The following is a 26965-nucleotide window of genomic DNA, read 5'->3' as shown; positions in this document are numbered from 1 at the left end:
ATATCTTACTAAAAACCCTCAAAGCAAAGAGTAGCAAGTTTACAAATACTTTATTTCCTGTGGGAAGAATCCTCCATTTTGGGGTACTAAATCACATTATAACATTGCAAAATTGTCAGAGTGTAATTAACCTGTGTTTCTTCACATTCCTGATGTGGCAACTGTTTAGGACATGGCTTTATAAGGGACCAAAAGAGAGCAGTGAGGAACACATGATGCTGTAAATGTCAGGGCACCCACCAGGGGAAGGACCAGAGTGGCAGAGAGGAAGGCCAAGAGAAGCAGAGTTTGGAGGAAAGGCCATGTTCAGACGAAAGATGCTTCCACTTCTGCTCTTATTCCACATGCAGTTTTCCAAGGCCTTTCCAGTACCTTCTGCATTCCAAGAAGAGAAAAGTATACACGTTGTTCAGGTAAATTGACAGTTAGGTGGGTGGTTAATTGATTTGCTGGTTATTAGGAAATTACATTGGTTGTGTTCTCTTGTTAGTTAAAAATAGCCTGAAAGAAATTTTGTGGGTGATTTGTTTGAGTTTGAACATCTCGTTTCAGTGATTTGGAGGGTTCCAAGTTGGATTCTCTCAAAACCAGGCATGAAAACAAGCTAGGTTCTTCAGACCTTGGGAAAATACTGCTGCCAAGCTGCCTCAAGCTGGGGAATACGTTTAGAAGGAATGGTTTTAATTACAAAACTAAGTAGTTTTCTTTTTTACTTACCTAAGATTTTCCCTTCTAGAATATCTGCAATCCGGTTAATACATGTCTAGTGCTTTCCATATGACTTGTCTTTGCAGCCAAAAATCCCAGGTGTACAAGGGCACATGAGGATGAGAAACTATAAGGAATAAAAATCAGTTTAGAGTAAATCAGATTTCTTTACACCACATTATGGGGCTGTTTATAAACTTTTGGAAGCACTATAAAAGCAGAACCAGTAGTTTTTTTCCATTGTTTCACAGTATGAACATCAGGCCCAGTTTTTAAGAAACACAAGAGAAGGCTGTCACAAATTTGTCATGCACAATTTTCTTAGCATTACAGTTTTAGAAAAGCATTATTCTTGTTTCTTTTGTTTCTTTTACTTTTTAAAAATATCTCCTACAATGGTAATAGTAACCTCTGGGCTAATAGCTAGAGTTTATTGAGTATTTACTCTGTACCAGGCATTCTGCTAAATATTTCACAAATATTATCTCATTTCATCTCCATGACAACCCCGTGAAAGTGGTATTATTATTTCCACTTTAGAGATGAAAGTGAATCTTAAGTCAGTTAAATGATATGTCCAAGAACTCAATTTGTAGCAGAACTAAGATTTGAACCCAAACCAATCTGAGAGCATGGAAGTTCTCTGTCCTGTGTCACTTGCAAAGTGCCAGGTGTTCACAGGATGCTTAAGGTGAAAGAAAAAGTCTTATGATTAACACCCTTCAGAACCTTTACTTCCTAATGAGCATCTCCCCTTTCAAAGAGCTGCTGAGGTGGACAAAATGCTAATGGCAGTGGTGCTGTGGTTTGAGTTCTTTTGAAATTGTCAATTCTCATTTGAGAAGCAATGCGATGAGCTAGGACCTGAATTGTCATCTCAGCAAGTTCCAATAGGCACTCTTCTCTCAAAGTCAACCTACGAGTTAATGTTTTTGTTCCTGTGACTATCAGGTTATTAGACTGTTATAAGTCTGCAGAAACTTAAAAAGAATGCAAAATGCCCCGAGAATCAAAGGTAATTCCACAGCAAGTTACCTTCCTTACATATTTGTCTTTGTCCAGAGTTACCTAGAACACTTCTACCAGTTGCCACGAAACAGCTCTAAATTTGAAAGGAAAAATGGCACTAGTGTGATTGTTGAAACACTCAAAGAAATGCAGCGATTCTTTGGGTTGAATGTGACTGGGAAGCCAAATACGGAAACTCTAGAGATGATGCAAAAGCCTCGCTGTGGAGTGCCTGACCATGGCGGTTTTCTGTTAACACCAGGAAATCCCAAGTGGAAACAAACTGACCTGACCTACAGGTGACATTTCCATTTTCAAAATCCATTCATTCGTCCAGTGTTTATTGAGCATTTATTATGTGCCAGGCACTGTTCCAGGACTGGAGATACACCAGGACAAATAAATAAATATCCTTGCCCTTGTAGAGTTTAGATTCTATTGAATGAGTATGAGATTAAAAGGGTAAACATCCCCCGGGTTCTCTTCACCATTTTTGTTTTCCTTCTCTAATAACCCAAAGAAGACTATGGCAATGTGACAGCCTCTATAAGAACTCACTTAACACTCCCCAAATCCTTATCATTGCTGGAGAGAAACTAGCCCCACCTTTTGTGCAGCTAATAATAATAATAATAATAATAATAATAATACCCAATATTTATTGAATGCTACTATTGGCCGCATAATGGACTAAATGTTTTACATGTATTTAATCCCCTACAACAACCCTATGAGAGGAGTAATATTTTACTATCCTAATTTTATAAATAAAGAAATTGAGTTTAAAGATATGCAGTAACTTGTCCAGAACCCATGTCTGTCTTCAACCCTGAGCCCTGTACTCCCTCTTTATACCCTCTCCAGTGGCAGCTTGTCACATATGTAACTCACTCCAAAATGGAGAAACACAATCTGTTGATGGACTGCTGTTCTGAACAATTATGAGCCCTTCACATATATTCTCATTTTGAAGGATTATTAACTATACCCCTCAACTGTCAAAGGCTGATGTGGAAGCAGCTATTGCGAAAGCCTTTGAAGTCTGGAGTGACGCATCACAGCTGACCTTCACTAAGATCTCGCAGGGAGAAGCAGACATCAATATTGCTTTTGCCCAAAGAGGTGAGCTCGAAGCGGTCATGCTCAATTTTGCTTTCTCTGACTAACGTGAGACTTGGCAAAGGCCTAATACGAATTGTTTTATTTCAGCTCATGGTGACAATTCTCCATTTGATGGACCCAATGGAATCCTTGCTCACGCCTTTCAGCCAGGTCCGGGTATTGGAGGAGATGCTCATTTTGATGCAGAAGAAACATGGACCAAAACCTCCGAAAGTAAGTTAACCAAGTTTAGGTCAACTTGCAGCTTCTGAATAAACATTTGCCACATCATAATTTACCCTTACATGCAAACACACACACACAATTTTTTTGTAACACTTCAAACTCACACAAACTGACCATTTAAATTTTTGCTATCTCAAGATACTAAGTCAATTTAGGTTTTTTTAAAAAAAAAATCCTGAGGCTAATTACTGACCTTGTTTCCTAGGGCAGGAATCAGAAAGCTACAGACTATAGTTAAATCCTACCTGGCCCTGTTCATGTAAATAAAGTTTTACTGGAACAGGACCATACTTATTTGTTTATGTATCATCTATGGCTGTTTTCATGCTACAATGGTAGAGCTGAGTGGTTGTGACAGAGATCATATCACTCACAAAGCCTAAAATGTTCACTATCTGGATCCTTACAGAAAAAGTTTGCTGACCACTGACTGTCTTAGGGTTTATTATTCTTTTAATATTCTAAAATTTAATGATGTTTGAAAAAAGTCCTATTTTAGGAAATTCAGAAATAATTGGGTTCATTTAGAAAACTCTCCTACATAGAAAAGAGCAGTCATCTTCTTTTTGATCTAGTTATTTTGTCTTCACCTAGCTCTTTTTCAATCATATGTTCCTACGTAGCAAACCATCCCTTTCAGAAGACTCAAAATAAGAAGAGTTGACCAACTGAAGGGAAGAACTGAAGATAAGGACAGGTATACCCAGTCCATGTGGTACTTCACAAGGCCATGAGGTGACAGTATGTCACAGAGCACCTTTTAGAAAATAATAGAAAAGGAAACTCTTACCTTTCTTGGCCTTGTTTCTCCCTCCGTTTCCTCAACATACATGTTGTGTTTATTATACCTAAGTCCCTGTGCTAGGCGCTGCATGTACCCAAAGACAGGTAACATTCTCCACTACTTTGCATTTCTATTGTTCTCCCCACTAGTGTAGACGGTCATTACCTCTGATCTGAATGAAATGATCCAGACTCCCACCTGGCCTGGTCACCTCCAATCTCTGCTCTCTCAAATTTTCCCCTATACTTCAGCAAGGCTTGTCTCTGGAAAGCCCGTCTGGGATTAAATTAGTCCCCTGCTGAAAACTTTCAGTGTTTACATTTTCTGAACCAAATAATGTCCAAATACTTTCACTTGGTGCTGAAGGTTCTTGGTGATTTTCCAACCTCATCTTTCATGACTTGTCTTCATATTTCACATACAGCAGACACATTGTGCATTCACTATTCCTAGATCACACTGTGTGCTTTTCAATTTCTCAATATTTGCTTACATTGCTTCTTCTTCCTAAAATACCCTTCCCCACACCTCAAACCCCACCTTTCAAAATTTCTTTCTTCCTATGCTATCTCAAATGCCAACCTGTCTTATCTTTCAGCCTGAAATGAGGCCTTCCTCCTCAGAATCCCAACAGCCTTTGTTTCTCCTTCTCTAGCTGCTCTCCTCATTATTCTGTGCATTCAACTTTTTGCATCCATCTCCCCTTCCAGACTATTTGTCATAATAACCCCCCAGAACCCCCTCTCACGGTACTCCAGGCACTCAAAATGGAAGGATATAGTGATCAAGAAAGCAAATCTTGGAGCATGGGTAGAATTTTACAAGGCCACTTATCAACTGGAAGTTGAACACTGCGGTAAGAGTACAAGTCTTGCCATCATACCTGGGGTTTGACCCCAGCTCTACCACCTATTAGTTGTAAGACTAATAACAAGATATTCAAAACCTGTGGGCTTCAGTTCCTTACTGTAAAAATATTTCTGACAATACTTCATAAAATGGATTAAATTATATTACCCTTCCTAGCATATAGAAAGCACTCTACAACTATGATTTAAAATGTCCACATATGAGAAAATGCACAGTGTGTTCGTGAGGTGGCACATAGACTAGCGGAATGAAGGAGTCACATCAGAAGTCAAGCCCTCAGATATCTGCTGGAGCCAAGCAGAGGGACCTTGGACTTCGCAAAGGTTCTTAGGCTTTATTTGATAAGAAGTACAAGCCTTGGAAGTACTTAAGTTCCCAGTTGTGAAAGGCACTATGCTCGTATAAGTTAAAAGGTGAGAGAAGGGAGCAATAAGAGGGAGGGTTTGTCTCCTTCTGGTAGCTGCTTGGAGAGCTTAGAATCAAGGAAGAGCTGGTGCGAGGCTATGGGTGATAAGTGAGTCAGCTCTGCATCTAAGGCTACTCTGCTGCCTGGCAGACTTTTCATCTTACTCTCTGTTTATTGAGACTCTACTAATGGGGCTGAGGGCCTGGGAGACTGGAGAGGAGTATAAGTGGCTGCACAAGAGGAGAGGGCTTCTGAGAGTCACAAGACCTCAGAATGGCTCTGCCATCATTTCTCTAAGCCTCAGGTCCACATCGATGAAATACGAGAATCAGAATAAAGGCAGTTTTTTCTTGATTCTAAGATTTCATAAGAAGCTCACATTCATCTAATCTCAACCTATAATGCCTACGTTGATTCCTTTTAATCTTCATTTCTTCAGGTACCTGAAGGAAAAAAGAGAAAGACAGACATGGGCTATCTCTCCAGGCTATATCTCCAGGCTATATCTCCAGGCTATATCTCCAGAGTTATATCTCCAGGCAGTTTTGGGTTAGAAGCCACATTCCTTGAGAGGACATTTCCACCACACTTGGATACACTTGGAGCCATTAACCACACATGCTTGCATTTCAGATTACAACTTGTTTCTTGTTGCTGCCCATGAATTTGGCCATTCCTTGGGACTCTCTCACTCCTCTGACCCGGGTGCTCTGATGTATCCCAACTACGCTTACAGCGACCCCAGCACCTACTCACTCCCTCAAGATGACATCAACGGCATTCAGGCCCTCTATGGTAAGGTCATCTGAAGAACACTGCAGCACATGGTGAGACCTGGGCATGCCAATGGTGTTTGCTGCAGCCCTCTCTGTGGTGATAGAAGTTGGAGAGCACCTGGGAGTCTATGGGGAGGAGAATGTGCAGGTAGAATGTGCTGGATCCATGCCACAAAGTGATGTGCACTTAGTGAGAAGCACTAAATTAGATGAACATATGGCAACAACATTGACTGGTCTTTAAAACATTGCACTTCATGGAAAAGAAACAGAATGATACATATTACACAGTGTATGAATCAAATTACACAAAATATGAATCTACGCAACTTTAAAATGTACTTAGACAAAGACAGGCATTTTCAAGAAACATGCTAACAAAAAGGTATATATTGAATACATTTAGATGGTTGTCTGTGGGGTAAGGAGGGGAATGGGAATAGAGTATGGAGAGAAAGTAACATTTTTTAAAGACATGACAAACTTTCCGGGGAGGGATATAGAAGCCTTTGGCCTTGTTATAAGTACACACTGTCTGGGTAAGACCAGTGCATCTCTCTTGCCCTCTAGTGGCTGTGAGTAAGAACATGAAAACAGAGAAGCGGTTTGTAGCTCTAAAATTAAAGTATCGAAGGGAGTGGAATAGAAAGGAGTGGAATGGAAGACAGTGGAGTGGAGTGGCGTGGAATTGGGGAAAACGTTCTGCCCTCTTTGATGGGACAGCATTATAAAACCAAGTGTGCCAGGGCACCACGATTAGGGAACTTTTTCACCGTAGAATTTTTAGGAATGACAAGACCTACTCTAACTGTATTCCCCAGCTCCTCTCCCCCAAAAAACACTTCTTTCCTTTGCTCACCAATGTTTTAAATTCTCATAACTATTAGTATAGCCCTTCATTCTACAATGAGAAAACAAATTAAAATATTGCTAAAATTTGACTTAGATTTATGCTATGGGGTAAAAGACTGATATCAGCTCCTTTCCTGAAGCTGGATTTTGGTGGGGAAGTAGAAACTGGATAGTAAGTGATCGAAAAAGCAGAAAGAGGAAGCAAGAGAGGGGAGAAGGATGGGATTAGGATTTTAAGTGAGGGGTCATAGAATTCTAATTTCTTTACTTCACAGTTTAACCTGGAATTGTCTCTGAAAATCACTATCACTCATATTTTAAAAAAAAATTAAGAGGGCCAAATGTGCAGTTACTTTGATGCCTTGTGTAATAGCCTGGTAGCATTTCTCCTCATGTGAAGACCCCTCACCATCCTGAGAAGTACTGAAACACAATTAAAAAAAATCACACTGGACTTATGCTTATAAAAAGCCTTTTTTTTTTCAGGTCTTTCAAATAACCCTATCCAACCAACTGGACCAACCACACCCACAACCTGTGACCCCCGTCTGACATTTGATGCTATCACCACACTCCGCGGAGAAATATTTTTCTTTAAAGACAAGTATAAGATTAAACTATTCCTTCCTTTGGCTTCTTTTGGCATAACTTAGAACTGGATTCTAATTAAGTCACACATTACACATTACTTAGCTTTTCCTTTGAATTCTACACATATGCATCTTGTTGGAATTTACAGTGTTTTCTGGGTAACTGGAACATCCAGGAAAAGAAAACTGAAACATTCATGAACATTCAGATGTTTATGGTGACGTAAACAAAAATGGGTTCTAGCTGCTTGGGAACTCCATAGCCAAGTTCATCTGACACCAAAGCATCATTCAGTTCCACCCAAATTCAGTCAAGTAAATGGAAATTATCACTTAATAAACTGCAGGGCAAATCATCTAAATGATTGAATTTTTCAATATTCCATCAGCTATTTTGTGATTATGTAATCACAGGCTGAGTGTACTTGTATTGTTTTTGCTGAAGTGTTCTAAATATTCCCTTCATTTAGGAATATGAATAATAAAAGAAGAACAATAATAAAAGAGACTACTTATTTTAGTCTCTTTTATTATTGTAGGAACAATAATAACATTTTAATTATTTTAAATTAAAATTTTAATTATTGTAGAAACAATAATAAAAGAGACTAAAATAAGTCTTGTCAATGTATGAGGAGAGAACAGTGCAAAAACGTAATCAGATAAAGTCGCTCCTATGATCCCTTCTGAAAATAGTAAAGCATTCACCAAATGGATAATATCACCATAAAGTACGGGCCATCTGTTGGTCACTGCTAGAAACTTTGCATTCATTATGTTGCCATATCCTCTCAGCAATCTTTAGAGGGCCAGTACTAGCCCAAAACTCACAGAAGCTGCCTACTTAGATTACATTGTGTGTGGTTCTCTCTCTTGTGTTCCCTTAGATACTTCTGGAGAAGGCATCCTCAGCTACAAAGAGTAGAACTCAATTTTATTTCTCTATTCTGGCCAAAACTGCCGAGTGGTATACAGGCTGCTTATGAGGATTATGACAGAGACCTAGTTTTCCTATTTAAAGGTGAGTGCTTAGAGTTTTCATCTCATTTTAGTTCTCCCTGAAGGGAGGAGAAGGACTTCTCTGTGATCCCTATCAGGTTCAGAGAAGGTGAGCCAATGAGAGAGTGTTATGCTGGCCAGGCTTTTGTCTAGAATCCTGGTTTAGGGCCCAGCTCTGTCACTAACTACTGTGTCAACTTGAGCCTCAGTTTTCCCATCTACAAAATGAGAAAACATTAATAGGCCACTTTTAATGTTTCTCCACTCTCATCTCAGATGTAATTTTTTAAGATTCCCCAAAGCTGTAACTTAAGCTCTGTATAGAAGTCACATGAGATAAGACATCCAATTATGAGGCCCTAAATGTCAAGCTAAGAAGTCAGAATTTTTTTTATAGGAGCTGGGGAACCATTGGGGCTATCACAGCCCAATGAACTTCACTTTACCACCTTTACCTTTTAAAGACTATTTGTCCCATTTTCATTTCTATTATTAATTTATGCAAAGGCTAAGAAGTGGTCCACATTATTTTGTAGGAATGGAAGAACTTTATCTAACGCATAACCTAAATCATTTGCAGGCAACCAATACTGGGCCCTGAGCGGCTATGACATTCAGCAAGGCTATCCCAAGGATATCTCAAACTATGGCTTTCCAAGCAGTGTCCGAGCAATTGATGCAGCTGTTTCCTACAGCTCAAAAACATACTTCTTCATAAACAACCAGTTCTGGAGGTAAGGTAAACTATTTTTTCAACGAGAGATTGAAATCTATGTTTAGTTACCCTGTGTACAAACCACTAACAATCAGGCAGCTGGTTTTAAAAATCTAGGAGATCTTTGATAGGCATTCTTTTTTATAAGGTGATTGATGTTGCTATGACTTTTGAAAATTTCATTTTAAAAAAATTAAAATGCCTGCACAATGGGATTGAGGATTCTATATCGTGAAATAGAGCAAATCTTAATAAAGTACTAGGATGGGATGTAAAGAAAGAATTAGGCTAATTCTCAATTATGAGTTAAATTCTAACATACTCAAGCAAATGTTATTCATATCACCTACAAAATTTGGTACCCAAGTTAGACTTATTATTACATTTATTGAGGTGAGGGGAGAGAGAGAGAGAGAGAGAGAGCATGACAGGTTACATACCATCTAATTAACTAAAAGCTCTAGAAAATATAGCTCTTCTTTTTAAAAATAACATTGCATCAGCAATCCAAAGCCTGTTTAGTATTAATGATATCCCTATATCTTATAGATAGGTAGAGAAGTTAATCATTCTTAGTCACAGTTAATAGGATACTGTCAAGACTGAATGAGAAAATAAATGTGAAGGCACTTTGTAAAGTATATGCAATTTAAAGAAAACCATTATCATTATACACTATTTTGGTCTTAAAATGTAGAATATTCTTTTTTCTCGTCAGATATGATAACCAAAGACAATCTATGGACCCAGATTATCCCAAAAGCATAGCAAGTACCTTTCAAGGAATAGAAAGTAGAATTGATGCAGTTTTCCAGCAAAATAGTAAGTAGTAAAAAATACTAGTAATAAATTTGTTTAAATTTTTAAATAACACATTTGCATTTGAATGTAATCTTGGGATAGGAGTGAGGTCTTTTTAATTGAAAACATCTGAGATCTTACTTCCACAGGTTAATCCAATACATTGTCTCTCTCTCTCCTTTTTCTTCTTTTTTTTTACAGACTTCTTCATTTTCTTCAGTGGACCAAGATATTATGCATTTGATATTAATGGTCATAGAGTCACTAGGGTTGGCAGCAGTATTAGATGGCTTAATTGTAGATAAAGTTGAAGTGAAATCAAGTGTGTCTATATCCATTTTCTGAATATAAAAGAGAAGTCTAATTTTCATATGCATTACATTGTGTCCCATTTATAGTTTTCTCAATATTAAGTGATGTTGTTTGCTATCACTGTATTTATTGGACCTGCCCTCACTAAAAATACATTTAGAGTATTCCACTATTTACAGAATCTGATTTAGTATTTTTATATTCTATCTCAGGTTAGTGAATCTATCACAAAGAGAAGGAGATTAAGTCTTCTCTGTCACCTCAGTATTCACTATTTCATTACTTTCTTTTCTGACTTTAAACATGTCTTCTGTATACTGCTATGTGCAATTTAGCACTGGATTTTGGTTAGAAGTAATAATTTGGTTAGAAGTAAGACAGTACCCTGGCCTCTACCCCAAATGTGCTATTTTTCCACTCTTGGAAAGAAATATTATTAATAAATGTTACGTTATGGGTTGAATTGTGTCCCCGCTAAAGAAGATGTTGAAGCCCTGACCCCAGGTACCTATGAATGTACCTTCTTTGGAACTAGATTCTTTGCAGATGTAATTAGTTAAGATGAGTTTATACTGGAGTAGGGTGGGCCTAAGAACTGCAGTCTCTATGAGAAGAGGAGAGATATAAACACATAGTGGAGAAGGCCACGTGAAGATAGAGGCGAAGGAGATTGGAGTGACACATGTGCATACCAAGAACTGCTGGAAACCACCAAAAGCTAGGAAGAGGCAAGGAAGGATCCTCCTAGAGCCTTCAGAGAGAAGAACACGACCCTTTCAACATCTTGACTTTGGACCTCTAGCTTTCATAACTATGATAGAATAAATTTCTGTTGTTTTAAGTACCAAGTTGTGATATTTTGTGACAGCAGCCCTAGGAACTTAATACAGTATATCTGCACTTAAGAAAAGGAATGAACACAGAAATGAACACAAAGTTGAACCCCGAGTAAGAATTAATGGCATCTTTCCAGGAGAGGAGCAGCAAAAAGGATAGGTACCACTTTCTTTCTTCCCTGTTCCCCATGATCTTTTTCTAGAATCCAAGTAAATGAATTTGCTTTTCCCTGGGATACTCAGGAAGACACCCGCTACAGATAACTAGAGTTTACTGCACAAACAACAATGCTGGGCATGAAAGTCAATAAATCTCACTAAATTGCATTAAATTGAGCTTAGGTGCATAAATTTATTAATGACTCTTTTCTGTTAAAAACTTTACAACTTGTGGTACCATAATGGCTAGTCCAGACATCAAATTCATGTCATATCTGCAGTTGTTAAAATGTAATGTACCTTATTACACAATAAATATGTTGTAAATTATTGTAAATTATATTTATCACTAGCACATCCTATTTTCTTTTTCTGTTAAAGTTTTTAAATCCCACAGGTAATTATTATTTAGTATAATTTAGAGCCTTATTCTGGTTCAAAATTGTATGTTAAATGAGTTCAAAATAAATATTTCATTTTAAATGATTGACATGATCTACTATAATTTCTTAGATACTATCACATAGTTCATCTAAAGTATAAAATACAGCAAATTTTGATACATATGCAGTCATTTATTCCCTTGTCAGAATTATAATGTTGATATTTAGCTTTTAGATATTGCTTCACAGGTCATGAAATATTTTATAAACGATGTCCTCAAAAATTACCCTCAAATACGTCAGCACGTAACTCTCATCTTTTACAAGATGAGAAAACAGAAACTAGGATAGATTATAATTTTACTCATTTGTTCGTTTATTCAACAAGAATCAGTCACCTACATGTTACAGATGCCGTGCTAGGAAAAGTGAGAAAGATGTATAAAGAATTCATTGTATAAAAGTAACAAGCACACAAAGACCTGTAAGAACTAAATACTAAAAGGTATTTCACTTTTAACAGTACATTCAATTTCAGACTGTCATATTTTCTGAAACTTATGTTAGTTTTTACAGGTATGAAGTTGGGAGATTCATCTTCTCAGAATACCTGCTAATTGTGCCAGCTAGTTATAATAGATTCTTGGCCCAAACCTCATCTATACATTTTTTGAGATAAGAACTAAATTCACATTATTTCTTTAACCATATTTCATTGCCATAGGAAGTGAATAGAAATATGAAGTATAATAAAGAATTCAAAAAATTTATTCCTTTTTAGTTTCTTTTTTGACAACATGTGGTATGTTCTGGCTGTTACATTGAGTTATGTGAATACAAAAGATGTAAGAATCTAAGCTTAGATTTTAAATAATGAGATTCTTTTTCATCTTAGTTTGAGTTCTTTGTCAAAAGCAAAGTCTACGACCTTGGTGCTATTATTTTCTTAGGGACATGGTCCGAGGAAGCAAGAGTGAGGTAGCAAGCAGACTGAAACAGAGAAGGAGGAAAAGCCAATACAAGTACGTGTTACTGGTTTTTGCAATGGGTATCTGGGGCTCGATTTCATCAGGAACACCTGAGAAGCCTACAGAACACCGTTCAATTGTTTAAACCTCCAGTGAAGAGAAGGTTGAGACATTCATCTTTTAGTTCCCTTCCCCATTGGGTGGCTCTAAGGCATTGACCTGTCAGGCTCTATGGCATCTCAATGCCCTGGGCAGAAAGCAGAAGGACACCCAGTATGTGCTTAAGGTGGGACTTTGTCAGAGCAAGGTAAGTTACACAAACTCGTCCACTGCAACTGCAACTAAAATCAGAGGTGTGCCTAGGGCCACCAGAGGCATCTCCTATATCTTTGTTGCTAGGATATTAATTAAAATGATGGAAAATTGAAGGAATTTTCTCTAGAGAAATTTACTAGCCCAAGAAAAAAATGATTTACAGATACCGAACTGTAGAATCTCAAGGTGGCAGAGGCTGCTAGTTGCCTACATTAATAGAATTTTCCCTTTTCTTTGCTGCAATAAGACCCCCAACTTCATTTGAGGTGGTAATGCAGCAGCTAAAAGAGTACAGTTTGTAGCCTCACTAACAGCTAGATGTCGCCATGTATTTAATTTCTTGCCAAAATGTGAAAGCAAAATACCATTTGGGCTTCTAGAAAGAGACTGAGAATTTACTTTCTCTGCCTTCCCCTTTCTGCTGCCTGTAATGAAGATACAATCACCAGAGCTTGAGAAGCCACCAGGACCATGAGGCATTGCACCAAGAGAGTAGTGCAGCAAGATAAATGTTGCCTCCATCCCTGATGGTGTGGAATTATTATTCAAGCCTTGGATGAGCCTAGACTTCTGCTACGTGAGGGAAAAATAAATTTTTATTTTCTTAATCATCTGTTATTTTGGGTTTTTCTACTATAGTCAGCCAAATCTCTATCCAATTAATATATCACATGAAATTCCTAGAACCCACTCCACTTCGAGGCAGTGAAGTTCATCGATTGACAAGCCTTGCCCATACACACAGCGCTTCCAGTCAGCTTTCTTATCGCTCATTCATAGACAGACTGCACAACACAGTCTCAAAACATTTGGGGGGGGGGGGGGGAAAGGCTTCTAATGTGAACAATAGACACCAAAAAAGAAACTTTGAAGAAATAGAGATAATCCTGGGAACAAAAGAAAATGTCTAAGTAAAGTAAAATTATACTTAACATTCTCAAAACATAGGTCTATTTTACATCTAAAAACACTAACAAAATACCAAAAAAAATTAAAAAAAGAAGTCCTACAGATACATATTCCAGAAAGAGAAAGAGGAAAATGAGCGGGAAGAAATTATCAAAGAAATAATATAGGGAAGTTCCCTTGAATTAAAGTTTTCATAATGAATGGGCCCACTTATTGCCTAGATATGCCAAAGCAAAAGACCCACATCATTATGAAATTTCAGAGTATCTAAGAGAAGATTTCTGAATTTTTTCAAAAGAAAAACAAAGGAAAATATTAATAATTAGAATAGAAGGCTCCTCAACAGCAACATTAGATTCTAGAAAATAATAAATCAGTATCATCAAAATCCTAAGGAAATTTTATTTCAGCCTGAAATTCTATTTCCAGATACTCTCTCAATCAAGTGTGAGGATGGATTAATAAAGGGCATTCCTAGGCATGAAAAGACTCAAAACATTCATTTTCCTTGTACCCTTTCTTAAACCCTCCATCCATACTTCCCATGGCTGTCTACACATATATTTGCTCTGGCCAGACCAAATTTTCTATAGTTCATTTCCACTGTTTTACCTGCTTCCTAATTTCTCTCTCCGCCTGTGCAATCCAACTCCTATTCATTCTTTAAGACCCAATACAAGCCTCGCCAGTTTAAAGACTCTAGCTCACATACATAAGCAGCGATCTGTCCACCTTTTGACCCTTCTCAGTCTCTAGAATCTTCACTGAGCATTTGCCACTTGCCTCCATTTTGTCTGGCATCGGTGTCTGTATATAACTGAATCCTCCAACAAGATTGGAATGGTATCTTATTCATACTTGTATTTAAAGTGATAGGTGAATAGCAGGTGCTCCATAAATATTTGATGTTTAGTTAATTACGGTGATTCAATTTCTGATTCAACTGTCTTTTCATGATACTATGTTTCCCAAGATATTATAGAGTTTCATTCAAAAAATATTTTATAAACTCTCAAGAATTTATGAATAAGAAAACCTCCAACCTTGCAAGGACAAAAGTAATTTGGAGGCTGACCTCATATCATAGATGACTGAGTAATGAACAATGGCTCTGTTTACTGAACAATCGCAGATCATGATTGCAAAATCAATTCAACCTAATTAAAAAAAAAAAAAGGCATACCATGACACACTTCATGGCAAATGTCCTTTTTCTGTTATTAATTAAATGATGATACAAGCCAATTCATGCCACGTCTCACTATTATTTTCTAAATTCTATGCAAACAGAACCAGGCTTCAACTGAAGAGAGAGAGGAATGAAGAGCTTTCTGCTTCCATTTGTGTTCTTTTTAACATTTTCTTCTGCATTCCCTACAGACCGAAAGATGGAAGATGAAGAAAACATTCGACTGGCTCAGGTACTGCTCAGTAAATGTTATTAATGACTATCAATAAAAATTCATTTTACTGATTGTCTTGGGATCTAAAAAGACAGCAAATTCCTACAAAAGAGTCCTGAATGCTCTTGTGAGAAGAAGCTGCTTTTCGTTTCCCTAGCTCTAAGGACATAGAGGAACTGTGTGAGGGGTGGAGAGTGGGGTGTGGGGGTGGGGGGAGGCAGGATTTGCTACAGCTTTAAGCAATGCTAACAAGTGAGCTAGTGAGAAAAGAAAGGGAACAGCCCTGCAAGAAATGGAGATCTATATAAAAGCATTTTGAGACCCACCAAGAGGATCCAACTACAATTTAGAGCCCCTTATCTCTCTGTGTATAAAAAATATATTGCTTTGGAAATTCCCTCTAAAAATCAGTTCCGTTACTTTGCCATATTTGGTTAAATCAATTAAATTTGCAAAATAATTAATCACCTATGTCTCCTAGAATTTGTTTCAAAGAAATACCAAAATGAAAGTAACAGTAAAAATATGTAAGATATGTGATCATTTAACACATAGAAGAAGCTTAATTCTCTTTTGTGGAGATTTGGAGTTTTATGACCTGAGTGGTTTGGCCAAATCTAGTGACACAGCTCAACCAGTTCTTGGAAATTGAAAAAAACAGGATAACTCTTTTTTTCCTATTTACTTCCTTCCTTACTCTTTTTTTCCGTCATTACTCATCCCTCCCACCCATTGCCAAAAAGTATTTCACATGATTTTGTTTTATACTGAGATGGAGATTTGCTCTCCTGTAGTCTGTGCCTTTTTTTTTTTTTTTTTTTTTTTGTCTTTTTGGTCAGGCATATCTCAACCAGTTCTACTCTCTTGAAATAGAAGGGAGTCATCTTGTTCAAAGCAAGAACAGGAGTCTCATAGATGGCAAAATTCAGGAAATGCAAGCATTTTTTGGATTGACAGTGACTGGAAAGCTGGACACAAATACTCTTGAGATCATGAAGACACCCAGGTGTGGGGTTCCTGATGTGGGTCAGTATGGCTACACTCTCCCTGGGTGGAGGAAATACAACCTCACATACAGGTAATACTTTTGCCAATTTACTTCTCCTAATCCAAAGGAGCATGAATATAACCTCCAAGGGGAAAAAAAAAAAGTTTATCTTACCATGCACTTCCTATATGCATGGCACTTCATAGATTTCATTTATTCATCCTCCCAACAAACTTGTGATGTAAGCACCACTGTTATTGAAGACTTAAACACAGAGAAACTGAAACAAAAAGTTATTTACTATAGTCGAGGTTACACAGCTCTTACCAGCAGACTGGCTCTGGCACATATGCTCGAATCTCTTACCTCTACCTCCTCCATATAAGCTCAGGACCAGAAGTACTGTCATCTGAGTGCAGATGATTGAAGGTATAGATGAAGCATGCTCAAGAGAAAGTGGAAGGACCTTAGAGCACAGCTGGTTCTTGTTAGAGACGTGTGTGAGTTAGAGTTGTCAGATCTCAGATGGAACCCAGCGTGAAGTACAGAGTTTGCCACCAGACATAGCAAGGAAAGGGGGCTTGCTCATTGGCAGAAAGAGGCTGAAGTGTGCTTGTGACCTGGAACAGAGTCAGAGACCTTAGCTATTGTTCTAGAGCCCTCCTGGATGACCCTAAAGAGTTTTTCTGATAGTTCTTCATTCATCTTATTGAGTCTTAGGGTTTGAGATAAAAATGGATTTAGCAGGATATGCAATATAAAGAAGAGGAAAATCTTTTTCTAAGTAACTAACTCTTCATGGCTCTCAAATGAGACTCTTAACATATGACACATGCATGAGACTAATTTCCACAGGCCATTTGAGAAAATGATGTAGTCATATGCACAGCAGACACACCCATGAGATTAATGCTCTCCCACTTAGGGCGTGACCTTAGGGAAGTCATTTAACCTCTTTGAGCCTTATTTGTAAAAGTGTTATAATCCGACCTGAATAGTAGGGCAGATGAGAGATTTGAAAAAGTACTTTATATAATCATATATTATACAAACGTAAGAATAACATGTATGTATAAATACCAACTGACATATTTTTGTTAATTTTTAAGAATCATGAACTATACTCCAGACATGGCACGAGCTGATGTGGATGAAGCTATCCAAAAAGGTTTAGAAGTGTGGAGCAAAGTTACTCCACTAATATTCAGTAAGATTTCCAAGGGGATTGCAGACATCATGATTGCCTTTAGGACCCGAGGTAAGGTTTACAACAGAGATAAAAATATGTCTATTTTCATCTCAGGAACTTTAAAGAGCCTGATCTTTTCCCCCCCTATGAACTATATCTTTAGTCCATGGTCGGTGTCCTCGTCACTTTGATGGCCCCTTGGGAGTCCTCGGCCATGCCTTTCCTCCTGGTCTGGGTTTGGGTGGAGACACTCACTTTGATGAAGATGAAAATTGGACCAAAGACGGAGCAGGTGAGCCCAATTTTCTTTATGAACAAAATTGTCTTATTCTAAAGAATCTCTAAAAAGAATAACTTTGCAAAGAGTTGCTTTTTACTTCCCAATTTCCCCACAATTTACTGTATTTCAAAATGACACTGACAAAAGTGTTCAATATCTATTCAGACAATTGTGCTTATCCATACAACACCCTCATAAAGTTGCTTATACTGTTATGATCATAGCATTCTTCACTTACTCATATATTCATTCATACACCCATAATGCCCGAAGACCCACTATATTCCTTGAACTATGCAAGGCGTTGTACAGACCATATAGTTGTACTAGAAAAGTTCCAGCCCTTCAGAGGTTCTTGACCTTATGTGGTATATGAGGCCTAGATGCACATACCACCATACGTGGCAGAACATGCTGCGTGTTGTACCAAAGGTAGAAGTCATCTGTGGGTGAGAATAAAAGAAGACTCTAGGGAGGTGGCAACTTTGAGTCAGTGATTGAAGGATGGTATGTGAGTTCATGGCCCATGGAAGGTCTATTTACAAGCATGAACTTCCTCTTCTAACTCTTGCCTATCTGCCAAGAAATTAGACCTTAATCTTTATATTTGTCTTATTCCTTAAGACCAAGTCGGTTGATTTTATTTCTCCTAAAGGGCTTGCCTGGCACTAAAATGGAAAACATATTATTACTTTTTGTACAAAAAAAAAAAAACTTTACTACACTAAAATGATGTGCATCAAACAAAGGAGCTCAGTGGACTCTCAGATTCTCCACACTCTTTTTTCCTTCATTGAGAACAGTCATCTTGGGTCTGGTATCTGGTGTCCAGGGTCCCTGGAAAGCAGAGAGTGTGGCTCTGCTGATAGGTGGTATACAAGGCCACTGTTCATTTTTGACCAAGTGGTTCCAGACAGTCTGTAGGTCACTTCTATAAGTTTCTGCAAAATTGAAAACCAATGACTCAAAATGGTTCATGACCACTCGTTGCTAAGACTGAACATGCAGTGCATTTGTTCTTCCAAGTGCTAGTGAACAAAGAAGGTAAATAAGTCAGTACTGGTTGGACTTCAGGCACCAGGGGAAGTCTGGGGTTTGTTGCTGCCATTGCCACATACATTAGCATCACAGACAAGAGGATACAGGAGACAGGGACACTGTCATCTGAATGACGGAGGAGTTGAGTAGACCATTTCTGTTGTGTCTCTCCTACTGAGACATGTCCCAGTTCTTTGGATTTGGCCTAAAGGCAGTGTGGATATGTCCAATTGGGCAGTTATAGGAAATATCCTAGTGTTTGACAAAATCAGGATGTTTCAGCTTGCTCGGCCAGATTTTATTTTCATATCTAGAGGCAGATTTTAGTCAAAGATTTTACTGTCTTTTTATCCGTATTAAATCCAATACTTAGTAGTAATTATCATTACCATCTGCCAAGAGGGATAGGTGGGACAGAGTTCTTATTTAAAAGTCCAGAGAGTTCTGGGCCCCAAGTTGGCAAAACTTGCTTGAGCAAGGCAAGGGATAAATGGAATCCTCCACCAAGTTCTGGGCAGATGACCAGGAAACAGGTCCCCAATGGGTTGTCTTCTCAAGGCTTTACTATATTCCCTCAATGTATAAATTGTGGATTCCAGAGGACACTCAATTGTATGACTCTTAGCTCACTGACGTAAAGGGAAAAATGTCTTCCTGTTCTCTAATAAAAACAAAAAACCTGAAGCAAATGTATTCTCCAATCACAGAGATTTTTTAATAGAAAATTTGACAATAATTTATGATAGATGATTACCTCTCTTATTGGAATATGTAGAGTCTCTGTGGAAAGGGCACAAAAGTTTTATTGTAGCTTGCTTAAGAGCAATAGGCTATAGTCATCTGCTAATCCCACTGCTTCCTAAAGGTAGGAAAAGTCATTGAGTAGTGATGGCAGAGGGGTTTGAGTACATATAGAGATTTTCCTGAGAATCTCCCAAAGGAAGGCCAGTATCAAGCCTGTATGGGAATATGTATGTGCTACACACACATGTGCACTAAACAACTGAAACAGACCTTTCAGATGCTACAGGTGCACAGTGTTGCAATGTGGAAAGAGCAGTGGTCTATGGTTTGGCAGGCTCTGGTTTCTTTCAGGGCTTCCCATTTACTACCTGAAGGACCCTGGGCAAGTGAATTTTTTAACTTTATGTTTCTTTATCTGTAAAATAAGGATAATAATGCCATTCTTGCAAGAAAATGACACAAGTTACCTGTAATAAAGGTAAAAAACACCTTGGAAAGCACTAGTCCATAGCGAACATTAAGAAAGTTCTTTACACTGATGATTACATTGGTAATAGTTAATATTGAGGATGATGATGATTAAAGTGATTCCCAAGCACAAGAATAATTATTCACAAAGTTACCAATGTATAGTGTACAAGTTTACCTATTTAGTCACATCTCCAAGAGGGCAGAGATATTATCTTTTTCCTACAGTATAATATGGCCTGTAATATTGTCAGCGCATGTTAGATACTCTACAAATATTTAGTAAATGAAATCATTCAACAATCATTTACTCAACATCCACTCTGACCCAGGGTCTGCGATAGAAATGTAGTCTACAACAGTGCACAAGACACAGACCCTGCCCTCCAGGGATTTACAGCCTAGGGGATACACTCTATCAAACGGCAATTCAAATCAATATGATCAACACTTGAATAAAGGGAACTATGGCAATGTAATAGGAGCACATCAAAGAAATTCCAACCCAAATACAGAGGCCAGGGGAAGAAGTGATGCCAAACCTGAGACCTGAAGGCTAAGCAGGAACTCAGATGGCAAAGTGGGATAAAGAGTGTTCTAGGCAGAATAACCCAACCTACTCAAGTATTAGAATTGCGATGGAAGAGAAGGCTAAAATGGTGAATAGGATTCATATTATACAGGGTCTTGAAAGCCAGGATAAATGTCTAGACTTCATTTAGATGACCTGAGTTTGAATTCTTTTTCAAAGAGTCATTTCTCCCATCTCTTGTCCAAAAGCACAACCAATGATACTGCCAACCAAATAAGAGGCAGCAGCCAATGCAAGAACAGAAAAGCATGAAAGGCCATGAAATAATCCTTTGCCATTCCATGTGTGTTTTGTGCAAATATCAATGGACAAATCTCCATCGTGTAAGGCTCAGCCTTTTCCCTAGGATCCACAGACTTAGCTGTAAGTCTAAAAACATTCTTTTATATTTAGAACTTTACAGTCTAGGGGTAGAGACAGAGAAATAAAAAAGTAATTCTACCATGCATGGTAAGACTTCTGGTGTGAATAAGTACAGGGTACAATCATCTCGTTTAGGAGGCACATCTAACCATTCTTTCATACAAATAAACAACTGGATATCCAGCAACCATTATTAAGCACTCACTATTAATAAGCTGTTTAGCAGTCACCAGGAATAACAGATGGTTAACACATGGTCCCTGTAATTAAAGGGTGCACAGCTTGAGGACAGGAATAGGCAATGTATGATGCCTTAGGTATTATGACAGAATTAAGCATCGAGTCTATGGAAACCCAGAAAGGTGCATTTAACTCTGCCTAGGTAGGAGCTGGGGGGATAAGGAAAGCTTCATGAAGGAGATGACTCTAGAGTGGATTCCTGAGCAATAAGTAGGACAGTTGGGCAAAAAAAGTACGTAGGAGAGAGCATATTCTAGAAAGAATGGAGATATTAAGATATTGAGATTATAAAGAACATGGCATAAATGAGAAATGCACATGATTCAATATGGCTAGCTCATGGACTATGAAAATAAAATATGAGGCTGGAAAAAAAGCAGGCACTAGATCATGGAAGACCACGTTATGGTATTTGAATTTCATTCTACTTATATTTTGACGAATATAAGTAGAAGAAACATGATCACATATAGCATAGCCTAACAACAGCCAAAGCTGGTGACTTCCATTTTTTTAATACTACCCATTTCTGAGACACTTGTTTCCTACCACCTGCTTACTCTAGGTTATATTTCTCCATGATGTAACTAATACCAATTATTAGTGCTGAAATATTTCTCATATAAATGATAATGGATATGTTGTAGGAATTATCTGCTATATGGCAAGCCTCTTCTTCTTTCCCCTTAGTTACTTCCTAATCTCAGATGTAACAATTCTTCTTTTGAGTGACTCATGTTCTCCCATTTTCTCTGTTTTTGTTAAGGATTCAACTTATTTCTTGTGGCTGCTCATGAATTTGGTCATTCACTGGGGCTCTCTCACTCCAATGATCAAACAGCTTTGATGTTCCCAAATTATGTCTCCCTGGATCCTAGCAAATACCCTCTTTCTCAGGATGATATCAATGGAATCCAATCCATCTATGGTGAGCAACAGTATAAATCTGAATATAGGTGAACTAATTAGGAAGGTTTCCAGAAAGGAAGTTAAGAAAATCCCTTCTTGAAATATTATAATGAAGAAAATATTCACTTGGGTAAGATCCTCCTGTAGGCATTTCCACATATCTACATTCACTGTGGCATTTCTTTTCTCATCAAAGGAGGTCAACCTAAGGCACCTGCTAAGCCAAAGGGATCCACTGTACCCCATGCCTGTGACCCTGATTTGACTTTCGATGCTATCACCACTTTCCGCAGAGAAGTAATGTTCTTTAAAGGCAGGTAAACCCATTTCCTAAAATATCTTAACTTCCTATGAAGATTTTTCTTTTCAAGAGATTTGGAGATAAAGAGGAAGTCATGGGGATAGTGAGAATGGGTGCCTTTTACTTTTCATTTTATAATTACCCACACACTTCAAATGTTTTCCAGGTGTGCATATCTCTTACTTGTTTGATAAATTGATTTTTAAATATTTTTAGCAATTTTTTAAATGGCCATTTTATAAGAAAGTGAAGTAGAGTTTCCCTTCAGTGACTTCTTAGCTAAAATAATACATTAATCTCAGTTGGAACTGATTTATACCATTTCAGGTTTCAATTGCTAAATTTTCAGGAACTTTGTGAACCAGTTAGCTTGAAACTGGCCATGGTTGGAATATTTACACCCTGGAAATCAGAAAATGATAAAAATTAGGTCTTTTGCCTACCCATAGAGCCAGTTGTTAAACACCTGTTCCCTAATATTGCATCAATTAAGTGGTAATTATAGTAAGAAATCTCTTTTCTGTGTATATTTCATTGGACTTAAATTGCAGCAGTGTGTCAGCTGCGTATACCATGAGCGTATTTTTAGAACAAAGTATCAGGACATATACCACCTGGCAATGCCCTTACATAGGGGACAAAGGAAAGAATATTTGAAATTAGACTCCTTCCACTCCTAACTACACAGCACTGTAACAACGTGCTGTCACAACCATGCTCCTAACAGTATAGGTTAAGAGACCACTAGTCAGAAAAGGGTTGCCAGCATGGGAAGCGAAATAGACTATAAGGACTTTTCAAGTCTCACTCACAGACTCAAAATTTTACAGCCAGGAAGGAAAATATTTCACCATGCCAATGATAACATTTCTTCATTCTAGCAAACATCGGCACCAAAAAGTTCTTCTTGGAATGCTTGGTGCTAGCTTAGAATGTTGGGGCATTGCTGCTTTGGCAAAAATGAAGCCACTGGGTATATTAAGAAATGTTTATGAGATTTCCATGGATTGTTTGCTACTCTAAGTACTCTAGAGAGTGAACACAAAGGCATGCCTTCACCAAGATATTCCAAAGGGTAGAACTGAAATCACAGTCACCTACGTTTGCTGAGGGAAATTGTGTTAATGCTCTAAATTATCTGAGGAAAACATCAGTCAGTTAGGTAAAAGACAAGCCTCGGTTTGCAATGTTTTAATTGATATAGATAGCTATAGGCTGTATGAGTAAAGTGTTTTTTTGTTTAATGTAGGCATCTATGGAGGATCTATTGTGATATCACTGATGTTGAATTTGAATTAATCTCTTCATTCTGGCCATCTCTGCCAGCTGATATTCAAGCTGCATATGAGAACCCTAAAGATAAAATTCTGGTTTTTAAAGGTAACTTTTCCCATCATGATCCCCACCTTCCCCTCCCCGGATGCCTGAACTTAAGTTCCGATTATAAATAATAACTATCCAGGGATTGATTCTCTGTGGCTGTGAAAATAAACACCATTCCAATTATACAGGAGCTTTAAAAAAACTGTATGACAGAAAACTAAAAAAGTCTTTTTTTCTACCATGTAAAGGTAACCCATCTCTCTTCTATATTCCCTTTTTACTAAGGTTGCCAGATTTTGCAAATAAAAACACAGGAAGTTCAGATAAATAATTTTTAGTATAAGCATATATTGCAGATTTTTGCATTAGCTTATACCAAAAATTAGTCCTTAGTTATCTGAAATTCAAATTTAACTGGTATCTTATTTTTAATCTAGCAACTTTACTTTTTATAAGGGTTTAATCAGATTACTTGCTTTTGAGAACACTTGGGTGCTGAAATTTAGAACATGTCCTAAAACATGTGATTGTTTGTCAGAGTTAGAAAAATAATCAATAGAGTGAAACCAATTGACATGAGTATGCACACTATTAACTATAGGTATATATTATTTGTGTAAGATTAATGATATAAGCAGCTAAAGAAAATGGAAAGAATAAATGGAGACGTAAGATTATTAAAACTCTAAGCATTAAACCTGAGAGGAAGTAGGTATCTAATTATTTTCAAACTTCTTAAGACATCTATTTCTCACTCTAGAGAACAGATCAAAAGGTAACCACTTTCTGTTTTCCTAGATGACAATTTCTGGATGATCAGAGGATATGCTGTTTTGCCAGATTATCCCAAATCCATCTATACACTTGGCTTTCCAAGATATGTGAAGAAAATTGACGCGGCTGTCTGTGACCACAACACAAGAAAAACCTACTTCTTTGTGGGCATTTGGTGCTGGAGGTAAGATTACAGACATTTGACCCCTTTGTTATATTCTGGGAAAAAAATATTCATATAGCATCACTTTAAAATAGGCAAAAATAAAACCTATAGTCTTTTTAAAGGGAATTATGTTGATGACAATTTCATGTGGATAACATTCATCAAACAAAAGAATGTTTTAATGAGTCCAAAGATCTTTTCCCCCCTTAAAAAATAAAGATAAAATAATAAAGTTGGCAATGTTAACCAAATTGCCAATGACACAAACATATCTGGTCAAAATCTATTAAAGCCCCGGGCTGAGCCCTAACTTCGATTTAATATTTCCTCAGAATAGCATCAAGCTGACAAATGATGTGGCTTTTTCCCTCATTAATTCTTCTTCTTAAAACATTGTAAATGATTCAACCAAATGTAAAATTTGGCATTTTTTTTTATTATTGACCCAATTAGTTTTCCTGCACTAGGTCAACTTTTTATCCATATCCCTGCTTGACTCCAAGTTGGTTAGTAGATGAATTAAGCTCCCCAAAACAAAGAACCCCCAAAACTTTTCAAATACATATATCCAGGTATGATGAAGTGACCCAAACCATGGAAAAAGGATACCCACGGAGGGTGGTAAAATACTTTCCAGGAATTGGTCTCCAAGTTGATGCTGCTTTCCAGCATAAAGGTAAATATCAAGGTCAAAACTTTTAAGATACTTTGAAGACTTTACGGACTGTAAAGTAAAACAGCACAAAAACTTAAACATCTCAATTTTAATGTAATGTTACTCCTCTCGAGTACATGTAATAATAAATGTTAACCTTGGGGACATCATCACAAACTGAATTGGTAAGTCCTGAATTATATCCTCTATTTCAAATCTATGTAAAATATACCAAAATTAATTTTTCTTATCATTGATCCAAAATACCCTCTGAAAGACAACCCCTGAAAAGTTTCAAGTGTGAAAAAATGACTAAGCACATAAACTGAACAGTCATTCTCAAACTATAATGTATATAGTTTAATATACAGAACTTAAGGAACTACAAATTCTTCGGTTTATTAGGCAGTGGTATTGTGGGTGAGATCCAGAAACCTACAGTTTTAAAAGAACTTCAGGCAATTTAATGAACCAGCTACTATTATCTTTAAAGAGAAGACCTAGACTGTAGAGTAAATAGAAGTCTGAAAATTTTGGGGAGGGACATAATCTTTTATTCTAGTGATATCTAACACAAAACGTCAAAATCTAAAACATCTCTAAGGAAATGAGGATGTAGGGACCAAGGCCAGACCCACAGGGGCCTTCTTCTCGCCCTCACTGAGACATTCTTTCAAAACCTGGCTTGTGTCTACCGTCAGGCTACCCTGAACAAGCCCAATCCCGTCTGATCTCAGAAGCTAAGCAGGGTCGGGCCTGGTTAGTACTTGGATGGGAAACCATCTAGGAAAACCAGGTGCCGTAGGCATAAAAAATAAGGAATTGTAAGATGACAAGGTCCTTATAATCTGTGAGGTCAACCAAGGGTTGCCTTGCCTAAAAAAAAAAATTATTTCAAATAAAATAATAAAATAAAATAGTAAAACCTAGTTTGAGAACCTCTGGCATAAACCACAGTCTGGCTAGCAAGGTAGTAAGCCCCTTGAAATTTATGTTTCATACCTCAGCATCTTCCTCAGAGAAATAAAAATAACAACATTTCTTATGGGATAGTAATAAAGTAAAATGTATTTATAATTACACGAGTTTATTTTCTCTCCATAACATTCAATTATTTTATTCTATATTCATAAAATTTAAAAGTAGAGAACCATTGTCTACCTGTCCAAGATAACTAATCATAATTCTCTCTCTCTAGGATTCTTCTATTTCTTCCGTAGATCAAAGCAATTTGAATATGACCCTAAGGCAAAGAACATTACCCGAGTGATAAAAACCAATAGCTGGTTTCAGTGTAAAGAACCATTAAACTCATCATCTGATTTTAGTACCAGAGAGGAAGAAGTATATTCCGGAGGAGTGGAGATGTTGTATCATAAGAATTTAAATGTGCTTATTCTCAGTATTGTTCATGCGCTGAAAAGAATCTACCGTTATCGATAAATTCATAGACCTAAAATAAACCTCAAGAGGTCTTTTACTCTGAACTCTGCTCCAAAAGAGAATAAAACTATTGTTTAATATAGAATTGCCAGTCCCAGTTCTAAATATCTATTGGGTAAAGATTCAACATCTATTTTGAGGTGCCCGACTCTTTCTATAGGAAGTTATTATGTATAAACAAAACTCTTACTGTACTTTACGCTTATTTCATACTTTGTGGACTTGAAGAAGTAAACCATGTATCTTATAATAACTAAATACCAAAGACATTTATTAAACCAATCTTTAGCTTTCTATTTTGTCTGGACCTTTGGAGTTGGAGAGGCCAAATAAGCTGCATCCCTCATCCTG

At 37.4% G+C, this 26965-nt stretch overlaps 2 protein-coding genes and 1 pseudogene across 2 annotated transcripts; all 3 read left to right on the top strand.

Moving 5' to 3' along the window:
• Positions 1-231: 231 nt before the first annotated feature.
• MMP8 (matrix metallopeptidase 8) lies at positions 232-10366 on the top strand. Its single transcript, XM_011386066.2, has 10 exons — positions 232-413; positions 1771-2015; positions 2690-2838; positions 2926-3051; positions 5757-5918; positions 7238-7355; positions 8229-8362; positions 8921-9074; positions 9774-9877; positions 10058-10366. The coding sequence occupies exons 1-10, from the start codon at positions 303-305 to the stop codon at positions 10159-10161; spliced, it is 1407 nt and encodes a 468-aa protein (XP_011384368.1). The 5' UTR covers positions 232-302; the 3' UTR covers positions 10162-10366.
• Positions 10367-15034: 4668 nt separating this feature from the next.
• LOC105309853 (matrix metalloproteinase-27) lies at positions 15035-26692 on the top strand. The gene is made up of 10 exons (XM_011386065.1): positions 15035-15159; positions 15981-16219; positions 17239-17387; positions 17482-17610; positions 21810-21971; positions 22149-22269; positions 23503-23633; positions 24375-24534; positions 25089-25192; positions 26370-26692. Exons 1-10 carry the CDS (start codon positions 15058-15060, stop codon positions 26612-26614), a joined length of 1542 nt encoding a protein of 513 aa, XP_011384367.1. The 5' UTR covers positions 15035-15057; the 3' UTR covers positions 26615-26692.
• On the top strand, positions 25861-25979 carry LOC111734238 (annotated as a pseudogene).
• Positions 26693-26965: the final 273 nt, after the last annotated feature.

The sequence above is a fragment of the Pteropus vampyrus genome, unplaced genomic scaffold, assembly GCF_000151845.1.
Source record: "Pteropus vampyrus isolate Shadow unplaced genomic scaffold, Pvam_2.0 Scaffold892, whole genome shotgun sequence".
In the NCBI taxonomy this organism is placed as follows: domain Eukaryota; kingdom Metazoa; phylum Chordata; class Mammalia; order Chiroptera; family Pteropodidae; genus Pteropus; species Pteropus vampyrus.
Note: the sequence above shows the minus strand (reverse complement) of the source record. Positions and strands in the feature narration are given on the sequence as shown.